This window comes from Leopardus geoffroyi, chromosome E1 (genome assembly GCF_018350155.1).
Source record: "Leopardus geoffroyi isolate Oge1 chromosome E1, O.geoffroyi_Oge1_pat1.0, whole genome shotgun sequence".
In the NCBI taxonomy this organism is placed as follows: Eukaryota; Metazoa; Chordata; class Mammalia; order Carnivora; family Felidae; genus Leopardus; species Leopardus geoffroyi.
In genome coordinates, this window is record NC_059330.1 from 50,353,760 (window position 1) to 50,379,354 (window position 25,595).

A 25,595-nucleotide genomic window follows, 5' to 3' on the forward strand; every position below is an offset into this window, starting at 1 on the left:
GTCACGATCTCGCGGTCTGTGAGTTCGAGCCCTGCGTCGGGCTCTGGGCTGATGGCTCAGAGCCTGGAGCCTGTTTCCGATTCTGTGTCTCCCTCTCTCTCTGCCCCTCCCCCGTTCATGCTCTGTCTCTCTCTGTCCCAAAAATAAATAAACATTGAAAAAAAAAAAAATTAAAAAAAAAAAAAGAATATTATAGAAAACAGTCAATAAAGAATAAATGATACCTTAGGCGGTAGCCAATCCCCCATTTACTTTTGAGAAAAATCGAAGAACCAACACATTTCAACATTCCTTGTGATATGACAGCTTTCCTGTCTGCAAACAGAAATCTGCATTTCAATTTTAAGTCGGTAACAGCATTAATAATTGGCATTTATATTTTGTGAATTACCATGAGACACCAAAAAGATCATTAAGTATCATTAAATAATCACAGCAACCTTATTAGAAAGGTACCAGATTATCATTACCTGGTTTTCAAATGAGAACACTGAGGCAATGAGAAAATACATAGTTTGTTCATGTTTCACAGAGCCAGTAGGTGACAAAGCCAGAAACTGTATCCAGGCAGTTCTGACTCTTTCCTCAAACTGCTCCAAACACCTCAGACTCTTCCTAAGAGGCTTACTATTGCAAGTGTGTTCATAATTCCTTTACAATCAAATGTAAAAACCACAAAAACAAAATGTCACTATGTTGGATCGTTTTTTAACATTTTTTAAAAAACAAAGATAATAGTGAAAAAATAAATCTACAATGTAGACTGTGCTGGACAGTCTGCTTCCTTCTGGGAGACTGGAATTTTGGAGGGGGTCTCTATGACCAGCACCCGGTAGAAACCTTGGGCACTGAGTCTCTAATGAGCTTTCCTAGTAGACAACATTTCACATCAATTGTTAACAACTCATTGCTAGAGAAATTAAGCATATTCTGTGTGACGCCACCGGGAAAGGAGTTTTGGAAGCTTGTGTCTGGCTTCCTCCTTGTCCCATGTGCATTTTCACTTTGCTGATTTTGTTCTGTATCCTGTAAGTTTTGGGGTGATAACTCATAAGTATAACTATATGCTGAGTCCCATTAGTTCTTCTAGCAAATTATTGAATCTCAGATGATCTGCAGGACTCTCCAGCATAAAAATATGTAATTCTTAAAAAGTTTAAAACACACAGCTATGAAGAACACACAGCTTCTTTATTTATTCCTCAGGATTTTGTATCTCTGTGTCCATCTCCTATTTTGGCCCCATGACCTTATCCTACAAAAATAAAGTAAAAATCTCACCAGCAAGAATGTCAGCTTCATCCATGAAATGGGTACTAAACACTGTCACCCGATTAAATTTTCTGTATTTCAGGAGATTCCAAACAATATGACGAGAACAGGGATCCATTCCAGCTGTTGGTTCATCCAGCAATAGTATCTGTACGACAAAGAGTGGGGAATGGCAGAGAATCCTCAGAAAAACTAAAATATATAAATTTATGTGGACATTGAGAAGCTTTCCCATTTCAAATTATTATTTCCAATCAGAAGTATATTAGATCTGGGTTTTTCATTCATATATGAGTTAGCATAAATTTTTAAATTATTAGTTTGGCAAGTGAATATTTTCCTTGTTTCAATATAAAAAACTAGTATCAGTAAGATACAAGACATAAGTGTAATAACAGTGAGATAAATAAACTAAAAAACAAAACATTGGTGAGGGGTTGGGAGAAAGATAAATTAACATAAAACCAGAACCCAGAGTCATTCCCAAGCTATAGAGCAGCAAGGGGAAATGTGGCAGGATAGTGGGGACCAATGGGGCTCCCGGCTGCAGCTTGCAAAGCTGTGCAAAGCACTGTATTTCTACAGGACAGAGAACAGCACAAGAACAGACATATACAAAAATAAAATCAGCAGGACAGTGAAAAACTGAACAATTCCTTTGGTGTTATTCTACTTTTAAATTTTTATTATGAACTATTATAAACATATAGAAAACTATAAAGAGTATTAGAACAATACTGTTATATAGCCACCAGTGAAATTTAATCAATGTCATTTTTTTGGCCATATTTTCTAGTTTTTTTCTTTTTAACATTTATTTATTTTTGAGAGAGAGACAGATACAGCGTGAGCAGGGGAGGGGCAGAGAGAGAAGACGATACAGAACCCGAAGCAGACTATAGGCTCTGAACTGTCAGCACAGAGCCCAATGTGGGGCTCAAATCCACGGACTGTGAGATTATGACCTGAGCTGAAATTGGATGCTTAACCCACTGAGCCACCCAGGCACCCCTCTACAGATCTTTTTTAAAAAGCACAAAACTTTTTTGTGCATATAGTCCATCCTTTCCATTCCCCTTCCTACAAGTAACCGCGGTAGTAAATATGTTTTATCTTTATGACTCTGGTTTCACAACCTTATTACTATAATTATATGTATAATAATGTATAATATTTCATGTACGCTGACACTTTACACATGTTATTATATATAAACATGCAATACATTATATTTGTGTACAATACATTAATACTTATTTACCTTTGGATTCCCAAGAACAGCAATTCCTAAAGACAGTTTTCTTTTCTGACCACCACTTAACTTTTTAGCTTGGTTATCTTTGATAGCCTGCATGTCTAAATCCAGCAGAACTTTCTGCACCTATAAAGGGAGAACAATGTTACTTTTAAAATTATACCATTTACATAATTATCAATATTAATTTTTAAATGTCCCAATTTTAATATCAACTTTAAAAATGTTCTTTTAGTACAGAATTTAATTTTGACATGTATTCATATACAATGATTACCGGTTGAAAGGTCTGTTTTACTTTTGTGACTACCTGGGTAGTGGTACAAGGATCAGTTTGAAGTCTGTGTGTGTGTGTGTGTGTGTGTGTGTGTGGTGGAAGAAGAAAGGCAGGTGTGAAAGGAAAGGATGGAAGGAAAGAAAAACCTATATTGAGAGGCTGGTGTCCTCCAGATGAAACAAGGACATTTTATATGTGCTAAAATAAAATATTTACTCCAAATTCCATCTAATTCTTTGTAATGAATTTCCGTTTATGGGCTCAGAACAGGTTTTTATTTAGATTTTCAAGCATTTTCTATACCAGTTATTACAGAAGGTTATTAATTTACAAGGAATAAAGTAAAAATTTCTATATGAATGACATACTTCTTGTATTACATTATTGGCTGGGATTCCTTTGATTGAAGCCAAAATGGATAAGTTTTCTTCTACTGTCAACACATCAAAGTGTATATCTAACTGTGGACAAATGCCAATCATTTTTCTTGCTTCAAACATTTCGTCTATTTCTGAGACTCTGTGTCCATATATAGATGCAAATCCTAAAAGCAAAATATATATTTAAATTTATACTAACTACATTAAGTATTCAGAAGTATATATGCTTTAATGTATACTAACAACTTAGTTACTTGTACGTAATAAATATGTAAGGTATGAATTAATATAAACTCGGAAGGCATAACACACCTTCATTTCCATTCCATTGGTGACCTGCTTCCACCTTATATTCTAACCTCATTTTCCTTCATTTCCAGTTGATATTACATAGTGAAAAGAGCAAGGAACCAGAGCTTAACGCTGAACAGGGGTATACTGGTGCATTTTTTATATTTCTATTACAGGAGCAATTTTCCTTCATTTCCAGGCATTAATCAATAGAGGAGAGAACAAAGAAACTAAAAATGTTCCCCTAACTAGATGTGTGGTCTTGAGAAAATCAATCTGAATTCCAGCTTTTCTCTTCTATAAATTAAATACCAATATATCCCACTTAATTTCAGAACTATTAAATCACCGTGATAATGCATGGAGAATTAGAAGAAAAATCATAAGTTTTTATTAAATGTAAGATATCACTACTGTCATCAGAAAGTGACACAATTAGGGATAAGCAACAAAATTAAACCAATTTCAAAAGTTAAACTACATTTTAAAAAATGCAGATTCCATACATGGAAAGTCAACCTTTCTTAAAGCAAAATATTTATTATATTGCCACTAGATTTGGTTATTGTGGAAATACGGAGCTGCCATATTAAATTCTCACCTATAGGGCAATCACATGTCACAATTATATGTTTAAGGTATTATTGTTCTTATAATTGTATTTTAGGAGATGCTTTTGACATCTATCATTCTTTCCTTTTGAATTACTGTTGCACATTTAGATATCTATACCTATAATCTAAAATGTCTATAGATCTCATTTAATTTTCAATTACTGATTTATTCTTCCTTGAAAATGAAAAATACACATGAAATATCTTATAAAATGAGTACAAAATCAGATCACTTTTATTAAACATGACTGAATCATTTTTAGTTTCTATTGAAAAAAATGTGTAATCAAAAAGTAATAGAAAAGCACCTTTATACTGAGATTGGTCCCAAATCATTAAAAAAAAAATTCAATCAGTACATGTTCCAAGGATAAATAACTATACTGTGATACCTTGGTTAATAACACTAATAAATGGAAGAATTGTTGTTGTTTTTTTAAGTCAGAAAACTCTCACCATCAGAAGGCGGGCATAGTCCACAAAGAATATTCATCAAAGTACTCTTTCCTGTTCCACTGTGACCAAGTAACGCAGTAATCTGACCTTCATATATGTCGAATGACAAATCTAGTTCAGAAAAGAAGACTCAAATGTGATTTTTATTTCTGTTAAGCTATACAAAATAATACATAATACTTGAGCAGTCTTGAAACAAATCAATGTTTAATGGCAGATTTAAAGTTATTAGCATATTTAACAGCATAATAATGTTATATGATAATAATTCCTTATTATAGTCAATTGTTTGATCTACAAGAAAAGTAATAAAAATATACCTATATTAACAGATTTCAAGAATATACAAAACATTGGGGAGGGTTTCTGTGGACCCACTTTTGGGACTTTCTATGGGGAGGGTTTCTGTGGACCCACTCTTGGGACTTTCTAAGGTAACTGAAACACAGAGACAAACAAGAATTTGTTCCCAAGGGTATTAACAAGGCTCCTATGGTAAAAATATTAGCAAAAACCTAGAAACTAACCAACAGCATGGGAGTGGTTAACTAAATACTTGAGAAATTCAATTTAAATAAAAGAAAAATTGGGGCGCCTGGGTGGCTCAGTTGGTTAAGCGTCCGACTTCGGCTCAGATCATGATCTTGTGCTTTGTGAGTTCAAGCACCACGAAGGGCTCTGTGCTGACAGCTTGGAGCCTGGAGCCTGCTTCAGATTCTGTGTCTTCCCTTCTCTCTGCCCTTCCCATGCTCATGCTCTGTTTCTGTCTCCCAATAATAAATAAACGTTAAAAATATTTTTTTAAATAAAAGAAAAATGGAATGAAGAAGTATCAAGAGAGGATGTGTCAATGATTGAAGGAGGACAAAAGACAGGGATCTGAAAACCCAGCTTTGAATCACTGCAGACCCTGACCTGATGAAGGATCTGCAGGCCAGAAGCAAAAATAAATCTTCTCTGGAGGAAGATCACAACATCCAGAGCATCAAATAATCTCTACAATTTTCATATGCAATACACAGCACTCAGTCAAAAACAACCAGACAGGAAATAGCAAGAGAAGATAAAAACCCAACAGAAATGACAGGTGACAGAAATGGACCTAGAGGACATACAGATATTGACACCATAAGAGAAGATGGTAAAACAACCATGCTATCCTGCTGCTAAGACAATGCTGACAAAGAACTAAAAACCATACAAAAGAACCAAGTGGAAAGACAAAAACTGGAAAAGTTAAGTGAAAAATATTTCAATAGGATTGTTTAATCACACTAGGCCCAACTACAGAAAATTAGTAAATGACAAGAAAAGTCCTAAGAAAATACCTAGACTGAAGCACAGAGAGAGAAAAAAACAATGAAAAATTCAGACAAGAGCATAAAAAATAAATGGGATGAAATGAAAAGTTGTAACATGTAATAATAATAGACTAAAGGATGAGAAAATAGGACAGAAGCAATACTGGAAAGTACTGGAAAAGAAATGGCTGAAAAAAATTTAAAACAGAAGAAAGACATCAAGCCACAGATTCAAGAAGCACTTGTAAAACCAAAGTGGAATAAATGTAAAACAAACACCACCGAGGCATGTGGCAGTAAAACTGCTGAAAACCAAAAACAGATCTTTAAGGTTTTTTTCGTGTTTATTTTTTGACAGAGAGAGAGAGAGAGCGAGAGAGAGCGCAAGTGGGGCAGGGGCAGAGAGAGGGGGACCGAAGATCCAAAGTGGGCTCTGTGTTGACAGCAGCGAGCCCAATGTGTGGCTCAAACCCGCCAACTGCGAGATCGTGACCTGAGCTCAATCCACTGAGCCACCCAGGCGCCCCTAGAAACAGATCTTTAAAGACAGCCAGGGTAACAGTATCTACCAACAACAGAGAAATAGGAAAACCAACAGTTATCTCTGCAACCAGAACAATGGAAAAGGGAGACGACAGACTACATTTTAAAGTGCTGAAAAAAAAAATTACCATCAAGCTGAAATTGAATATTCAGAGAAATATGCTTTAAAGGTAAAGGTGAAAAAATATATTTGCAAACAAAAACTGAGAGACTGTACCATCAGCAGACCTGAATTAAAGAAAAGAGCAAAAAGCTATTTTTCATACACAAGGAAAATTATCCTAGATGGAAGATCAGAAAGGCAGGAAGTAACAAAGATAAATGACACGGTAAAGACACAAGTAAATATAAATGAAACGGTCTTTTAAAAACAATGTTAATAACATTATCTTTGGTTTAAAATACACATAGAATTAAACTACGTGAAAACAATAGTATATAAGTTGGAATAGGCATAAAGAAATAAGTAGGGATAAAAGTAAGTTCCTGGACTTTTTTTCTCACTTTACTATTCTGTAAATACTATAAATTAGTAAACCACTAACTTGTAAGTCAAGGATCCATGTTATAATATCTAGAGTAGTTTCTAGGAAGGGCACGTGTGACCAAGAAGCCAAGAGGAGGAAAATGAGAAACGGCATAATAAAAAATACTCAATTGCTTCCAGTTCAACTAACCTACTGGAGGATGCGAGACCACATAAAAGAGGTAAATTCTCCCGCCTACAGTCCACTAGACCAACTAGTCTGTTAGCCAAGTATGTGACCAGGCCACCATCCAATTCCAGATAATCCACAAACTGACTGAAGAACCAAACGAGAGACTCCTCGGTCATAGCAAAATAATAACTGCTTTAAGCCACTGAGCATTAGAGTGGCTAAAGCTGAACGGTTCGGGCAGAAATAACAACCGATCCAATATCAAGAAGCTAGGAAGGGGCTCCTGGGTGGCTCTGCCCGTTAAGCATCTGACTCTTCATTACGGCTCAGGTCATAATCTCACGATTCACGACATGGAGCCCTGTGTCACGTTCTATGCTGACAGCATGGAGCCTGCTTGGGATGCATTCTCTCTCCCTCTCTCTCTCCCTCTCTGCTCCTCTCCTGCTCTCTCTCTCAAAATAAATAAATTTTTTTTTTTTTTAAAGCTAGGAAAAGCAAAACTAATTAAACCCAAAGAAAGTAGTCATACAGAAATAACAGAGTAACACAACTCAATTAACTGCAAAGCAAACACATGTATGATAAAGAAAACCAACAAAGTTGATGCCTCGAAAAGATTAATAAAATTGATAAACCCACTGCAAAACAAATGAAAACAAAATTACAAATTACTAAATATATAATGAAGACAGGGAACATCATTACAGATTCTACAGACATGTAAAAGAGTATGAATAACCTGTAACAACCAATTTGGCAACTTAGAATCTAAGTTTGACGTGTAGCTACGGCCATAAAAGCATCACCACTATCAAGATGATGAACATATTCATCTCCACAAAAAATGCTGCTTTAAAATGTTTGTCCTTTGCTTATTCCACCCATCTCCAAGTAACCACTGATCTGCTCTTTTTCACTACACATTAGTTCTGCCTTTTCTATTTTACATGAATGTAATCCTATACTACGTAGTTTTATTTCTAGCTTCTTTACTTAACATCATTATTTAGAGATTCATCCATGTTGTAGCACGTATTAAGAATTCATTCCTTTTATGCCAACGAGCATTACACTGGATGCATACGCCACAGCTGGCTATGCATTCCCCAATTAATAGGCATTTTAGACTGTTTTCAGTTTTTGTGTAACAAATAAGTTTACAATGAATATTCCTGTATAAGTCTTAGTATAAAACAATTTTCACCTCTCCTGGACAGATGCCTAGAAGTGAAATGGCTAGATCACATAACAGGTGCATATTTAACTCTTTCACAAATCGTCAAGCTATTTTCCAAAGCACCTGTGCCCGTTCCCATCCCCTCCGGCAGCGCATGAGCTCCAGGTTTCCACCTTTACCAACACTCGGTATGACCAGCCTTTCCAATCTTCGTCATTCCAGTGTTATGTGGTGACAGATGGCAGCTAAGCTTGTGGTTAGCATAGCATAATGTATAGAAAATAATAATTTTAACCATTCTGCTAAGTATGTAGTGATATCTTGTGATTTTAATTTGCAATTCCCTAATGAGTAATAGTGTTGGACACCTTCTCATGTACTTAGTTGCTATCCTTCTATCTACTTTGGTGAAGAGGATATTCAAATATTCTGCCCATTAACTGGGTTGTTTTCTTATTATTGAGTTTTGAGAGATCTTTATATATTCTGGATCCAAGTTCTTGATCAGATCGATGATTTGCAAATATTCCCCCCCGGCCAATGGTTTAGCTTTTCATTTCCATTAACAGTATCTTACAAACAGAAGCCTTCTTACTTTTTACAGTCCAATTCATCAATTAATTTGCAGTTGTGCTTCTGTGCATATCTGGGAAATTTTCGTGTAACCCCAGACTGCAAACGCATTTCTTCTATGGATTGTTTTTTTTGAAGTTTTAGAGTTTTAGGTTTTACATTTAGGTGTATGATCCATTTTCAGTTAGTTTTTGTATATGGTGCCGACGACAGACCAATGCTCACTTTACCCAATTGTTTCAACAGCATTTGTTTAAAAGTCCATCCTTTCTCTAGCAAGTTAACTTTGCATCTTTGTTGCAAGTTACCTACTCATACACATATGGGCCTATTCTACACTCTCTATTCTGTTTCACTGATCTATTTTTATGTTGTTTTTATGCCAAAATTACACTGTCTTGATTACTGGAGCATTTATACGAAGTCTTGTAACAACGTTATACTAGTTCCTCAACTTTAGTCTTCTTTTTCAAAGTGTTTTTGACTATTCTAGGTCATTTGTGTTTTCTTGGAAAGTTTAGAATCAGTTTGTCAAAAGCTACAAAAAAAAAAAAAAAAAAAAAAAAGCCCTATTAGGATTTTTATTGTGCCTGAATCTACTGAAATTTGAGTAAAGTTGGCATCTGACCCTGAGTCTTCTCACCCACGAACATGGTATCTCTACTTATTTACATACTCTTTATTCTTTCAGCAACTTTAAAAAAAATTTTTTTTAACTTTATTCATTTTTGAGAGACAGAGCATGAGCAGGGAAGGGGCAGAAAGAGAGGGAGACACGGAATGAAGCAGGCTCCAGGCTCTGAGCTGTCAGCACAAGAGCCCGACGTGGGGCTCGAACTCACGAACTGTGAGATCATGACCTGAGCCAAAGTTGGAAGCTCAACCGACTGAGCCACCCAGGCGCCCCTTTCAGCAACTTTAAAAAATTTTTCAGGTTACAAATTTGTTACACCTTTTGTCAGATTTATCTATAAGTATTTTTAGATACTTATGGGGTATTTTTAATTTTAATTTCTTTTTTTTTAATATAAAACGGACTTTTTTTTTTTCTTTTTTTTTTTTTTTTTTTCAACGTTCATTTATTTTTGGGACAGAGAGAGACAGAGCATGAACGGGGGAGGGGCAGAGAGAGAGGGAGACACAGAATCGGAAACAGGCTCCAGGCTCTGAGCCATCAGCCCAGAGCCTGACGCGGGGCTCGAACTCACAGACCGTGAGATCGTGACCTGGCTGAAGTCGGACGCTTAACCGACTGCGCCACCCAGGCGCCCCAAAAACGGACTTTTTAAAAGTTTATTTATTTATTTTTGACAGAAAGTACACAAGCAGGGGAGATGCAGAGAGAGACAGAGAGAGAGGAAGAGAACCCCAGGGAGGCTCCGCACTGTTAGTGTGGAACTTGATGCAGAGCTCGAACTCACAAACTGAGATCATGACCTGAGTCAAAATCGAGTCTGGTGCTTAACTAAGTCACCTAGGCACCTCATTAATTTTACTTTCTAATTATCTGTTAGTAGTATATAGAAGGACAATTTATTTTTCTACATTTATCTTATACTCTGCCCCCTTACTAAATTCACTTTTTAGTTCCACTAACTTTTTTGTAGCTCTAACCAGATTTTTTAAATTTATACTCATATCAACTGCTAACAGCTTCACTGCTTCCTTTCCAATTTGGATGCCCTCAATAATACTGGTGAACCATATCTAGTCAGTTGAAGGCCTGCTGAGCAAAAATGGTTTTCCCTGAGAAGGAGGAATTCTGCCCCAAGACCGTAGCACAGATGTCCTGAGTCTCCAGCCCGACAGCCTCCCCTATGAATTTCAGACTGAAGCCTGCAACTTTAACTCTTATCTGAGTTTCCAAGCTGCCATGCTGCCGTGTAGATTTCAGACTCGCCAGACCTCACAATCACGTGGACCAATTTCTTAAAATTAATCTCCTTATTCCCTCCTTCTCCCACCCCGCCAGCTCACCCTGCTCTCTACATATGTGGACGTGTGTGTGCGTGCATATGTGAGTGTGTGTATGTATGTGTGTGTATATATATACTCTATTCATTTTGAAGAATCCTTACACATTGTTAAACATTCTACAATTCTCACAACAGTTCCCACGGCAAGGAATTATCAGACTCAAAATGTCAGTAGTGCCAAGGTCGAGAAACCCTGTGCTAGGTCAAAAGGAAACAAAATTAACTAACATGTAGACACACGCATAATAATAGAACGAAAAAGGACACAGACTTGTTCAAATAACTGAATAGTTTTCATCTTTAATAGATTACTTTTTACTCTTAGTATTTTATTTGTTGTTAATTTTATTATGAATATTAATCACGTAAATAAATGACAGTGCCCCTAAAAGAGAGAAAACTGTGCTAAAGAAGTTTAAATTTTGTACAAACGATGTAAATTGTTTTCCAATTTGTACTTTACAGTCGTGGACTGGGTACAACGAAAGCTACTTACTTCTCAAAGCCTCCACGCTTTCACCTTTCTTTCTGTACGTCTTCTGAATACCACTGATTCTGAAAAACACGATTCTCTAAGTATTCAAAGCAATTCATAAGGTTGTGCGTTTCCATGTGTAGCATTGTTATCAAAGCTGTCATATTTTATAGGAATAATAATAAAGTACCTTCCTACTAAAACAAGAAACCTAAGAGAGGTGACAATAATTATAAAATTATTTTAAAGAAACCACAAAAGCATTCAGTATTCCTGTCCATTTTAAGTGTCATTCATTCACATTTCATGACAAGCCAACTTCTGAAAATAAAGCCTTTGGCTCTGGCAATTTATAGATGTCTCTTCATCTTGATACTTTTCTGTTTGTAATTCATCAATACTTGTTACAACAGTTAACAGGGATTAAAAACCAAATGCTATATTTCACATCAGCACACATTTCAAACTATCCATAAATGTGAAGTGGTTCTCTCATTCCACTTTAAATGTCTCAAATAACTTAAAGAATTAATGGTTTTGTTAACCACTTTCAATTTTGCCCCTGAGAAGGCAGACCATTAACCCACTTATTACATCCTAAGTATCTGACTCTCCCTTGCTTTTTATACGTTCTTAAACTTGAAAAACACATATTATACTTCACTTTTTCTTTCATTTTTTGCCTTTTATTTCTTTTCTCTTCTTCCTGTTACTTTTTAAATTTGGTTTTGACTGATCTAGAAAGGCATCGTAGTGAATTTCTTGGGTTCATAGAAATTAAACTGATACTCTGAGTCACAATACCTAAAAGTCTATGAAATTAAGAGAGGACAATATGTTATATAACTTAGACAATGCAGCGGAATAAAATTATAAAGCTAATATTTATTCTGTTTCAATCTACTTAATGGAAATCTGAAAACGGCTTAATTGTGTGAATACTAGGTTTTATAACTTTTAAAAATTTCCATTGAAACATAAAATTTCAAACCTAACACAACCTTGTTCTAAATGGTTGCAAAGAAAATAAGAACCTAAAAGAGAAACTGCTCATATTAATTCTGTGTTTTAAAAATCATGAGATGTGGGGGCGCCTGGATGGCTCAGTCGGTTGAGTGTCCGACTTTGGCTCAGGTCATGTTCCCACAGCTCCTGACTTCGAGCCCCGCGTCGGGCTCTGTGCTGACAGCTCAGGGCCTGGAGCCTGCTTCTGTCTCTGTGTCTCCCTCTCTCTCTGCCCCTAACCCACTCGCATTCTGTCTCTGTCTCTTTCAAAAATAAATAAACATTAAAAAAAAAAATTTTTTTTTAAATCATGAGATGTGTACCAAAATCTAAGATACAGTAGTTCCATACATTATTTAAAAATAGGATTTAAATGTAGCAGTGTTTAACTACTTCTTACACCTAAGTTGCCAAAGATTAAATCATACCTTATGGCTTCTTTTCCCACAAATTCTGAAGAAACAGGCTCAACAATTTCACTAAAACTAATATTTCCATTAACATTGCCCTCTGATAACTCCTTATAATTTCTTTTGCTTTTTGACCAATATGATGGCTTTAGAAAATATAAAGATGATCTCCGTAAGCCAAATTCCCCTGAAAAATAAAAAAAAAAAAAATGAATTACCCTCACAAATTATTTCTAAAAACTAGATTTGAAATTATAAAGACAGTATGTGAAACATATGACCTGGAGCTAAAGTTCATATTAAAAGTATTAACTCAGCACTGTGTGAAAAATGTTTTTACTGACAAATAATTCTAGTCTATAAACCATCTGAGATGCTTAGAGCACATGAGAATGTAAAAGTGAATAAAGCGCATTTTCTGTCCCGAAGGAGCTCCCATCTTTATGGGCGAGCGCCTAGAACACGCTGCAGACATGAAGCACATCATGCATGGCGCTAGTAAGAGTTCAAAGGAAGGAATGAGGAATATACCCTGAAGGCTGTAATGGGTATCATCTTATTGTGTCTTTGAAAATGCCTAGTACTTATTACTTCGAAAAGTGGACACAGTTCACGGAGGTTTTTAAAATCAGGAGAGTAACATGGCAACAGGACAGGCGAAGAAGACTTAGACACAGTAGACAGTGATGGCTGCTCACACAGTATATATCCATTTTCACCTCTTTCCCTAAAAAAGCCAACACTTCCCATTTAAAAAAAAATATCCAACCTCTTCTAGACGGCCACATCTAGATCTGATCCCCTCTATGGAGAGGATCCTAACTCATCTGATCAGCACGTGGCATCCTCTGGTGACTGTTATTGCTCTGGCTGTCAGCATGTAACCAACCAGAAGCGAAGGGTTTAGGTGGGGGAAAGATTCACCCTCCCTCCTCCATTGGACAGGAACAAAGAAGCATCCCATAGCAGCCAGGAAGACAGGCACAGGGGGCAAAAGCCTAGAGAATGTGGGTCTTTGAGTAAGGCAACCAATTCGGAACCTATCCTATCTCTGGACTTCCTTTTAAGTAAAACAATCAGTTTCCTTCTTGCTTAAGCCAATTAAAACGATCTTCTGTTAAGAGTAACTAAAAACAATCTAACCAATTCATTGAAGCTGGGCTTAAATAGGTAAATAGGGCTATTTGGATGAATATAAAATACAGTATGGAGGCAGAGAGTGAAAAGGAGAGCTTAAATGTATAAAAGTAATGGGAAGGACATTCATACATAAAGAGTTTCTATTTAATTCACTAGGATATGTCCAGCAAGATGATTTCTGAGCAGGTGATTAATTTGATTAAAGGCAATGGCTAAGTTTTAGACAGGCTTGAAGCAGGTAATTAGATGAGAGGGATGGTCTAGATGCCTTCCGCAGTGGTGGAAATGTCCTGTATGCATACTGTACCATATGGTAACTAACAGCCATTTGTGGCTTACTAAGCAGTCGGAAGGTGACTTGTGCTACCGAGGAAATGGGCTGTTAATTTCTTTAATTCTAATTAATTCAAATTTTAAAAATCATATTGTCTAGTAGTTACCATATAAGTGCCAGTCTAGAGCACAGAAAAAAGTAATGAGGAACTCAAAGGGGAAAGTCAAGGGAGTGTTAGATTATTTTAATAATATTTTCAATCAACAGGAATTGGCTATAGATGAATGATGGATAAGGACAGTGGTGGGAGTTACAAGATTACCTCATAGTTTGCACCTTAGAGGGTAAAGTAGTGAAATACTTTAGCCAACAAAGATTAACATTAACAATACTTTAGCCAACAAAGATTAACAACAGACATAAATTGAGTCACAGACTTAAGTTTTCAAAGCAAACTGCTCTCTTTTGAAGAGAATCTCCCTACATTCACTAGTCATTAAGGCACAGGTACGAAATATACTTATTTAAAATTAAACTAAGAGTTTAAACAACAAATATGACTAGGGTACTCCAGCTAGAAGAAAACATTTAAACTAAGTTGACCCTATGTGAGCAAAAAAAATTAAAATCTTTAAAGTAAAATCCAATAGGTACCTGCATACCTGGAATGACTTGATCAAGATAGACAGCCAAGAGGACATAGAATATACTATTAAGTGCTAGCATGACAAGAGTAATAATTAGAGGATATGGGCCTTCAGTCAAATTAGAAAATAAAGCACCTTCATTAAAATCTTCTAAGTGCATGACCTGGAAAACAGAAACACCAACTTTATTATATAAAAACAATACAAATAAGCAAAAGTTAACACTACTTAGAGTTACTCATTATATCCAGATCGATGGTAACCAAACTGGGCCTTCTAACAGTCTACTAAATTAGTAGTAAGAATTTATAAGGAAAACAACAAACTTTACCAAAATATAAGTTTATCACAACAATCCATTTCAATCCTTTTTAACGTTATGTTTCTAAAATTAGTATACATCCCTTCCCAGGGCATTTAATTCTAATGTTATGACTATCAAAGGAAATAAAAATAAAGTATGCTCGTACTACTAACTGCTGCAAACAAATGGTCCACATGGAAGTCAAACAAATTAAGTATTAGAGGACAAAATTATGATCAGCATCTTTTCAATACTGAAAAGGGAGAAGGTATTCTGATTAATTAACACAATTCTTCCATTATTCACAATAGATATATGTGATAGAGCAGAAAGACATGTACTAGAGGTTGAGGTGTCATTTAGACCCCAGATCTGCCATTAGGAATATATGTTAATTACACCATTCTGGATCTCAGTCTCCTCATCTGTGAAATGAAGATGATTAAATGACATTGAGAAGTCCTTCCCACAAGCAACAAAGACCTATGAATCTATAAATCTACTTTCCTAAGGGAAGGAGAACTCAGTGGACTCTTAAAATGTGTGAACGATAGCTCTTTGGTCCAAAGTAATTAAAATTTGCTTAACTCAATACTCATAAACATTAATCTATCTTAGGTTTCACAAATCAGAATATTCTATTTAGTCAACATGAATAATCTCTTATTTTAAGTAATTACATTTTTGCTTTATACATTGACCAAATTTATGTTTTATAATAGAAGAAGCAGTTTCTCATAAGAATACTTCCCTCAGAACCTGACTGCCCCTATAAAATAGACTAATAAAAATCAAATAAAAACTTTAAAAATAAATACATAAATATAAATATGATTTAGGCGAAGGACAATCCCATGAATCCTTAAGTAATAAAATCCACCAGCCTACTCGTTTCACTAATAACAGTCATGAAAATTTGTTTTGCTCCACACACCACAATTTTCTGCCAGGTACACATCTGAGATGAATGTACCAAAGTAGCAATGTAACCAGGCCATATAGCAATCTAGAATACCTGGTGCTTAAAATGACTTTTAACAAACTGAGTTATTGCAGTGAAAATAAACTACTGAGATATACCAATACACAAGATAGAAAAATTCTAAACAGATCATACAGATGAAAAACTTAAAAATGGAGAAAATATAAATGAAACCCATATAAAATGTACTCCAGTGTTCAAGCAGCATTCCTTTCTTATGTTGAAATTATAAAATAATTTTTTTGCAAATCAAAGGCAGTATCACTGCAGTATAACAAGCTGCATGGAACTGGAGAGAAAAAGTACTTAGTAGTGGAAGCAAGATAAATATATTACCTACCTGTGCAATACCAATCAAAAAAGTACATTGACAGAAAGGACTGAAAAGCCACACTAATGATTTGGGAAAACTTTCCATGAGGACTATCAAAAGGCCAACAAATCCAAAAGCCACAGTGACTAAAAATTCAACTATTCCCACATGTTTTGATTTTTTAAAAAGAGGTGTCAGCATCAAAGCAAAAAATACCTGTAAAATATAAATATTAAAGTTAATGCATTGTTCATATACATTGGTATGAAAACAAAATTAATTTTGCTTGTGAAAGAACAATCATTGGAAAATACATTCATTAAAATAATTTCTAAATGCTATGGTAAGATATTTTATTTTCATAGAAACAGGAATAAATACATTAAAAAATTTAAGATGATAAACATTAAAAACATTTTATCTATGTAAATAGGCAAACATGACTACCTCTACACGACAGAAACCATAACCAGCCACATGCGTCTGCAGTTAGATGTGTACATGTGAACAAAACAATAAATCAACCAGCTTTTAAACAGAGAACCTATCTTTTAAACTCGATGTCTTGATGAGATACAAACTCAGGTAACTGTATGTAGAAGTCTGAGTTGCTTGTAAATTATCACGTGAAAGAGCAAGGGTGATCATGAAAAAATTTAATAAATGGTACAGCATGGGCACATAAGCCAATCATAATAGAAACTAGAACCACAGGAACACAAAGGCTGGCTATTAACAGGAAGCATTTAGCCAATATAGCAGATGAATATCAATACTATCAAAGAGCTATATTTACACTTTTTTCCTTTATTTTTTTATTAATTTTATTTTTTTTAATTTACATCCAAATTAGTTAGCATATAGTGCAACAATGATTTCAGTAGGTTCCTTAAAAAGAGCTATATTTACAAAGGCATACCTTTACACATCACCCATCACCCTATAATAGAAATGTGAGACTACACCAGGGCGCCTGGGTGGCTCAGTCGGTTTAGCATCCGACTCTTGACCTCAGGTCGGGTCTTGATCTCAGGGTCATGAGTTCAAGCCCCTCAAGCCCACACACAGCATGGAGCCTACTTAAAAAATAAAAAATAAAAATAAAAAAAATAAACATGAGGCTATTTTGTACCTTTTCTAAAATATGGAAGTACAATGATGCTGTCTATGTACAAGTCGTTTGTGAGTAACCTAGTAACAAATCAAGTCTAAGTTAACCACAGAATAAGCACTTTGCTATATTAATCAACAATTTTGACAGTTCTTTACTCCCATTTCAAGTTAAAATACTCACAGATGATAACCCATACAGGAAAAAAAGTAGAAATATCACAACGCAGCTACTTTGAGGGAATAATGAAGAAGCTGTTGCAATGACTGCCATAAGAAGGGACATAAGGAAAATCAAACTTGTATACAGAAGAACCCATGAAAGCCTAAAATGAGAATACAAATACACCTATGATTAAGTGCATGGGCTTTCACAGATAATCATTTCAAACAGAACTTCAGCCATTTTATTCTTAAAATTAAGTTTATTCTTTCCTGTGTATGCTCATTTACTGAAAACTAATGTTCTTATAATAGTAATTAAAAATATATGGGGTGCCTGGGTGGTTTAGTCGGTTAAGTGTCTGACTCTGGATTTCGGTTCAGGTCATGATCTCATGGTTCATGGGATCGAGCACTGTGTCGGGCTCTGTGATGACATCATGGAGCCTGCTTGGGATTTTTTCTCTCCCTCTCTCTCTGTCCCTCCCCTGCTCACATTCTCTCTCTCAAAATAAATAAACTTTAAAAAAATACAACATTGGTTATGATAAAGGTCTGACATAGAGTGATTATCTTTTCAAGAGTCAAAAAAACCCTCCAAATTAATAGCAATTCATGACTAATTTAAATCCAATATTCTCAAACGTTCAATAATGCAAAAACACTTCCAATTTTCTTAAAATATGAAAGAATTTAATGACAACTTTATGGCCTAGGCTATAATTAAACCTCTGACGGCCTGCCTTTTTGATACTTTAAGCAATGAAGACTATCTCACTAATCGATAACGTACTTACTACATTTACACAATGTAAGATCAAGAAGTTCGACAACAGACTCACTGTATTTACTCAAAATTTCTTCCCAAATCAGAGTTCAATGGAACTGCAACAGTATTTAGGGCTTTTAAAAAAAATGTTAGATCATTATCTGATGTATGTTACCATGAAACATAAAAGCACTGAAACAGGGCTAAAAGATACCTACATTACCAAAATTGAACCCATCCTTTTACAGAGGCAAAACTGAGGCATTAAGAAACTGATTTGCCTAAATTCTTCCATTTCCTCACAAAGCACTTTAACAGCTCAGTGCATCTTAAAAACCAATGACTACTCAAATGATAGGAGAAAAAAACAAGCAAAGAAAATGTGCTATACACAATGACCCCATTATGTAAAGTGTTATAATTAACTGCTGTATTCAACTGGGCTAAATGGAATACAATTTTGTAAAATGGACTATAATATCAACTCACATACACAGTATTAACTTTTCCCCCCAAATGAGCTCAAAATAAATTTTCCTACTGCACAGTGGGAAAAGTAAGGAAAATACATTTAGAATTATTTATAAAAATGCATGCCTCTATAAAATTATCATGGTATAAAGATGTTGACATATTACGGCTCACTTGTGAAAACATTTTCTAAATTTCTCTATAAATTATTTGTACATTTTCATCTTAACTTACAAAAATAACTTTTTTCCTGGGGAGAGGAGGGAACCCCATATGCCACATATGCAAAGTTCAATCATTTTAATTAAATTTTTAATAACTTATATATGCTATGATATTGGGGGAAGACTACAACAGGCAATTAATTTCTAACTTTCCAAGATCTCATATGTTCTATACACTGAAATACATAGAACACACCTCATCAATTATGACAAAATGTAAAGTAAAATTTACACATGTAATATCAACATGAGTTTCCCAAATCCCACTTCCCTTATGTTAAAAAAAAAAAAAAAAAAAAAAAATCTATTGCTGCAGTTTGTTGCCTAGTCTCAACTTCCAAAACAAAAGCACCTCCTCAAGTTGAGTGAATAACAAAATTACAACGCTGGAGATATGTACATTTAATGTAATTATTAATCATACTAAATAATAAACTTTTAATAACATACCAAAAGGCAGTGTCATGAAGTCCCATTATCTTTAAAAACTCCTTTAATTTTTTCTCTTTTTCTGCTACGATATGAATTGCCAAAAAGTAACCAAAAGGTGAAAATGCTATTACTAGGTATATTAAAATGACTCCTCGGGGAAAGGTATCTATCTCAACCATAGCAGTTTCTCCCATAATGACAGCTTTAGTGGACTCCAGCTCCTTCCAAAAGGAAACATTGGTCTTCAGCTAGAATTGGAAAACATACATACAATCAATGAATTTAGTGGTCCCCAATAAAATGTGACAATTATACCCCCATATTTTATACAAACCTATTACAAATACAATACTCAAAACCTACACACCTGAAATAAAGTGACAGACCCCAATGTCAAAGTACAAGCACACATTATTGCTTTCATTCATTCTGGAAGCCTACCATGAAGTTTAAGTCTGAAGTTGAGTAGTATACGAATTTTGATGAAATAGCTTATCAAAGAAAATAAAATTGAACAATTATTCTCTTAAGCAATTATATACATCTTAACAAAAATTTGCACTTGTAATATTGAGGAATTAAGGAACGATTATTAGTACCATGAAAGACTGTCTTTAAAAAATCTTTTTTTAGGGGCGCCTGGGTGGCGCAGTCGGTTAAGCGTCCGACTTCAGCCAGGTCACGATCTCGCGGTCTGTGAGTTCGAGCCCCGCGTCGGGCTCTGGGCTGATGGCTCAGAGCCTGGGCTGATGGCTCAGAGCCTGTTTCCGATTCTGTGTCTCCCTCTCTCTCTGCCCCTCCCCCGTTCATGCTCTGTCTCTCTCTGTCCCAAAAATAAATAAACGTTGAAAAAAAAAAAAAAATCTTTTTTTAAATAGTATGTCCTATCGTTTTAAAATCTATGTATGAAGCATGTGTAGACAGAATAATAAAACTTTATGCTGTATGATACTTCTATCTAACATTCAATTAAATGTCTAAAATAAGATCTGCTCTGCCTGTTCATCCAGTGTGGTCTGGGCTGTGGATGGCTAAGGCCTTCGGCCAAAAACACAAGTAAGCACTATAACACCATCACTGTGATACATCCTATATTTTACTGCCTTTACCTTAAACTTCTATATTACTGAATTTGGGTAATATTACAGCTCTATAATACATTTATACCATGCTGTCAGAATTTATAAGACAATCTGACACATAGCATTTGGTTCTTACAACAACCCTGTCAAGTAAAGCATTATTACTGTTGTCATTTTACTACATAGCAGTCTAACAACAGAGCCAGGTCTCCTGTTCACTTCTACTAAAATGTGAAACACCTGATAAGGTCTAAGCATGTCTTTAGATTATAACTGTAACCTTTATACACGATCCTCATGGCAGTACAGTATTAAAACACAAACCTGGGAGCCAAAAAGCCATAGTTGGAATTAGCTTTGTCACTAATTAACTGAATTTTGGAAAGTCAATCTCCCTGTGCTTCAGTTCCATATGTAAAATGTAAATAATAATAGCACAAATCTCAGGTGCTTGGGTGGCTCAGTCGGTTATGCATCCGACTTGATTTTGGTTCAGGTCATGATCTCATAGCTTGTGAGATCAAGACCCATGTTACGCTCTGCAATGACAGTGCAGAGCCTGCTTGGGATTCTCTCCCTCTCTCTCTCTCTCTCTGTCCCTCCCTTGCTGGCGCATACACTCACTCGCTCTTTCTCTCTCTCTCTCTCTCTCAAAATAAACAAACATTTAAAAAATAAAATAATAGCACAAATCCCATATGTTTGCTACAGATTAAATGGATTCATATTCTAAGCATTCAACTTAGAAACAATGTTTGGCAAATAAGTGATAATTATTTATTAAATAAAAAATGAAATCCACAACTATGAGTAACATAACAAAAACATTCATTTTCTTTAAACTAAGTTATTTTTATTCAAGGGGAAAAGTCTATAAATATAGATCATTCATAAATATTACCTATGGTCAACACAGATAGAATAATACAGATATATGGAATTGCTAAATCACATGCTTAGAAACCATCAAGTAACAGTGGGGTTTGAAAAATATTAAACTAAAAAAATTAAACTGAAAATATGACTCATCTTTTTTCTTAAAGGAGCTGTAATATGTATTTTGTACATTTAACAGCAAACTAAATCCTACTGTAAAGACTTAAGGCATAATTGTTAAAATACACCGTGGCTCTATTTTACTTCCTTCATCATATTTACCTGTATAATAGCAGCATCTATGGATGCTTGTAAAACTGTGAACCCTGAGGACCAGTACTGAGTAGCCTCACATGATGTTGAACAGCCAGCTATAGGGACAAAATGTGAGACATAAACATCTGCACAACATGTAAGTGCTTTCTTTTAAAGATAATATATGGAGGGTTACTAAAGCAATATAATTAATCAATGTCCATAGGACTGAAGAAAATAAGCAATCGCCCTCTGAAGGTAAAGAATATCACATTCCTGATTGTTTATTTGAAATTTTTGAAATAAAAGAGTTACATGTGTTAGGATATTGCATGGTAAATGCATACAAATGGAAAGAAAGAAATTGACTGTAAACATAGTTATTTAAAATAAGTCCCTTTTCAAGACTCCTGGGTGGCTCAGTCAGTTAAGCGTCCCACTCTTGGTTTGAGCTCAGGTTATGATATCACGGTTCGGTTTGTGGGACGGAGCTCTGCATCCGGCTCTGTGCTGACAGCACAAAGCCTGCCTGGGATTCTCACTCTCTCACTCTCCCTCCCTCCCTCCCTCCCTCCCTCCCTCCCTCCCTCTCTCTCTCTCTCTCCCGCCCCCCCCCCCCGCCCCTCCCATGCTCGCACTCCCTCTCTCTCTCAAAATAAATAAATAAACTTTAAAAAATAAAATAAAGTAAGTCCCTTTTCTGTTTTAAGGTCATTCTACAGTAACTTAGAGTCAAAGGACTTCCAGATGCCAGTACAAGTCCAGGTTAAGAGGACCAAAAAAAGAAAAAAAAAAAAAATTCTGTAAAGGCCTTTTGGAATAAAGTCACAAATTCAGTACTTAGCATAAGGGACTTTAATATTGCTCAATAAATGTTTGTGTTTGATAGTATCTCTCCACAGGTTTAAGCACTGAAGGTTGTTTTCCATGATGTAAATAAACATAAAACTAAAAAAGTTCACTGGTAGAAGACCTTGAAATTTTAAAGATATGCAACACACCATATGTGAAAAACAATTACATAGAGGAAAAAAATGCTGGTTTAGAAAGTCATATAATTCAAGATACAATTTTGCTTTCTGTTACTATTAAAATTATATATATATAATAATAATATATAAATGTATTAAAATTAAAATGGATGTTAAATTATATTTCATATTACACATAATTATAGATATTTGTGTATACATACATATATTTATGCTACACTTGACACTTTTCTTATTTGAACAAATAGAGTTGAAAACGCCAATGCTGGACCCCATCAAATTTTGCATTTGAACTAAGAGCAGTGAAGACATGCATTTATTTGATTTACAAGATTATTTAGGGCTATTTACCTCTTGAATCCATATAAATAGAAGATACTGGAATCATATCAGGGAAAAAACGGAGTTCATAGGACATGAAGTCTTTGAAAACCACACCTACAAAGTTGTTGGGCTTAGAAAGACTGGATACTAACAATTCTTTTTCACTTGTATATTCTTCGGTAATTATGACTGCAAAACAGAATAAAGTTAGTTCAAAAATTACAAGTTTACTATCATACAACAGACTGAAATTTAACATTACATTAAATGAATATAATATTTGATAAGCACTTTTGCTTTATCCTCTAACTTCCTGAACAGAGTCATTCTAAAATTATACTAAATAATAATAATAAAAGAACAGTACAATTTCACAGACACTATTTCTCTCAGCTATCGTCTGATTACATAAATTATGTGTCTGTGTAACATGTGAGTTATTAATATGATGAAGTTTAGTACATACTTTAGTATACAGTATATGCCGTTCACTTAACTATTTCAAAGTAAAACATACAATAACTCATTGATAAGTGAATGGGTATTTTATTTTCAAATATTTCTTATGAAGAGGAAAATTCCATAATCCTCCTCAGAAACCAAATATGTATTCTAGTAACTAAGACACAACTCTCCTTTGAATAAAAATTGCCATTTTAACCCCATACTGCTTGTTCCTTTCTTAGAAAATACTCCAATTACCATTCATCTTCCTTTCACATCAGATAATCCCAATTTTTAAGTATTTTCTTAAAGTTTTATTTACAAGCAACTTCTTCACTATAGAAGCTTCAGAACATGTGGTGAAATAGAAGAACATAGGATTATGTGCTTGACCACGAGCAATTTGATACTCTAAACTTCAGCATCCTCAATACCGAGCTGATCATAGTGGTTATTAAGGTCAAAAGCAATTACAAACAAAATGCTTTGTAAGTTATAAAGTATTACTTCAATGTTAATTGTCATGATTTTCCAGACCTTTAAGGTGGACACGGATTGATGTGAAAAAATATAGTGTTAGTTCAACATCCTACCAGTCATGTTACCACCCATGGATGCATATTCCACTTTCAGACAGCTCTCTTGTTAAAAAGATAGGACTTAAAATAAAAGCTACAAATATTTCTACTATTTTAGCATCTAAGTTGAATACACACTGACTCGGATTTCTTTGGTGTATATGCTTTACTCCAACTCAGAATTACCAAAGAATTTCATTCTCAACCTTTCTGATCAGTCTTTTGAGCTGGCAGGCTAAATGCTTACGGCGATCTGGGCTACTTGTACTTAGATAAACCAACAAACATACCATAAGATATGGGCTTGACAAAACTATTAAATAGTAATAAGTCAGAAAGATATCAGTAGGGAAAATATTATCTCGCTCCTGATTGTATTAGCATCATCTATTCAGTGATGCATTATCCAAAACTATGATGATACATACCAGAAGTTGATTACAACTATCTGATATAAGACAACATGTTAATCTGCTATTTTCAACAGTTCAGCATTTCATTAAATCAATCATCATATTATAAACATTTCTGTCACTTTCTCTAGTTCTCGACTTGGATTCTCTCACGGCCACTTGAGGCTCATTAGTACTGCCTCACTTACACTGTGTTCCAGTCTGTGAGCAGCACAGAGAAACAGACTGAGGTAGTGAGCCACAGTCATAGTCTCCACAGTACTTCTGTTGACACCACATACCTCCATAACTAGACGTGACGGTGTGAAATGATCACTGCTTTGTAACCTTTATCTCTCTAGCTTCTTAACTACTCTAGGAGTCGGAATCAAAATGAAATATTACTTCCAATCCTTTATCCTATACAAATATGTTTATTTTATAAATGGTCTGGGAATTAAATCTAAAATATTAGACACATATAATATGCTTCAGCAGAATTACATTATTTTAATAACTTTTATTAAACTATATTTTGGTGAGGGGACATATCCCTAAGTGTTAAGAATGTCATTTATTCAAGAAAGCAAGCAAAAAAATACTGAGGAGGCTTTCTGTTATAGATAGAATCCATCCATAAATACAAGCTCACAATACCATCAGGAAGGTGATCAGTAGACACTTTCTGCATGATGTTTCTTGTAATATTAGTCACTGGAGTATATCCAAGAATTAGGTTAGAGAGAATAGATTTGTCCATAGGGGTAAGTTCTATATCAGGAACTTCTTCATATTTCTTATTTGGATGCATCATGCTAATTAATATTAACCAAAATAAAAAAAAGAGTGGAAAAAGAATTTCCTACAATAAAGGAGACAAACAAAATGATTATAAAATGTACCAATGGTAGCAAACATCATCAAGATTACTATGCAAATAATATAATGCTAAGGAAAAAACACGAGGACTTAGGGTCTCTTTTCTTACTTACAAAAAGCAATTCTATCCTGAAAAAACTATTGTGTTGAGCATCTCCCCTAACTCAACAGGAAATAGGAGATAATTTTTCCTTTACATTCAGTTTTACTGAAATAATTTAAAATTCAAGTCACGTAATAAAATGACACAAACGCTATATTTAAAGGTCTTACATTAC

General features: G+C 34.9%; 1 protein-coding gene across 3 annotated transcripts in view; it reads right to left on the reverse strand.

Annotated features, from left to right (window-relative positions):
- ABCA5 (ATP binding cassette subfamily A member 5) overlaps positions 1–25,595 on the reverse strand; it is a 75,959-nt gene that overhangs the window by 37,256 nt on the left and 13,108 nt on the right. For all 3 annotated transcript variants that reach the window (XM_045489558.1, XM_045489557.1, XM_045489556.1), the window contains exons 3-16: positions 25,096–25,300; positions 23,052–23,213; positions 21,736–21,824; positions 19,514–19,743; positions 17,622–17,763; positions 16,355–16,543; positions 14,744–14,891; positions 12,686–12,854; positions 11,274–11,332; positions 4,546–4,656; positions 3,173–3,348; positions 2,534–2,653; positions 1,282–1,420; positions 225–315 (exon numbers count right to left, since the gene is read on the reverse strand). In XM_045489558.1, coding sequence (XP_045345514.1) covers positions 225–315; positions 1,282–1,420; positions 2,534–2,653; positions 3,173–3,348; positions 4,546–4,656; positions 11,274–11,332; positions 12,686–12,854; positions 14,744–14,891; positions 16,355–16,543; positions 17,622–17,763; positions 19,514–19,743; positions 21,736–21,824; positions 23,052–23,213; positions 25,096–25,300 — 2,030 coding nt within the window. The remainder of the gene's footprint in view (positions 1–224; positions 316–1,281; positions 1,421–2,533; positions 2,654–3,172; positions 3,349–4,545; positions 4,657–11,273; positions 11,333–12,685; positions 12,855–14,743; positions 14,892–16,354; positions 16,544–17,621; positions 17,764–19,513; positions 19,744–21,735; positions 21,825–23,051; positions 23,214–25,095; positions 25,301–25,595) is intronic.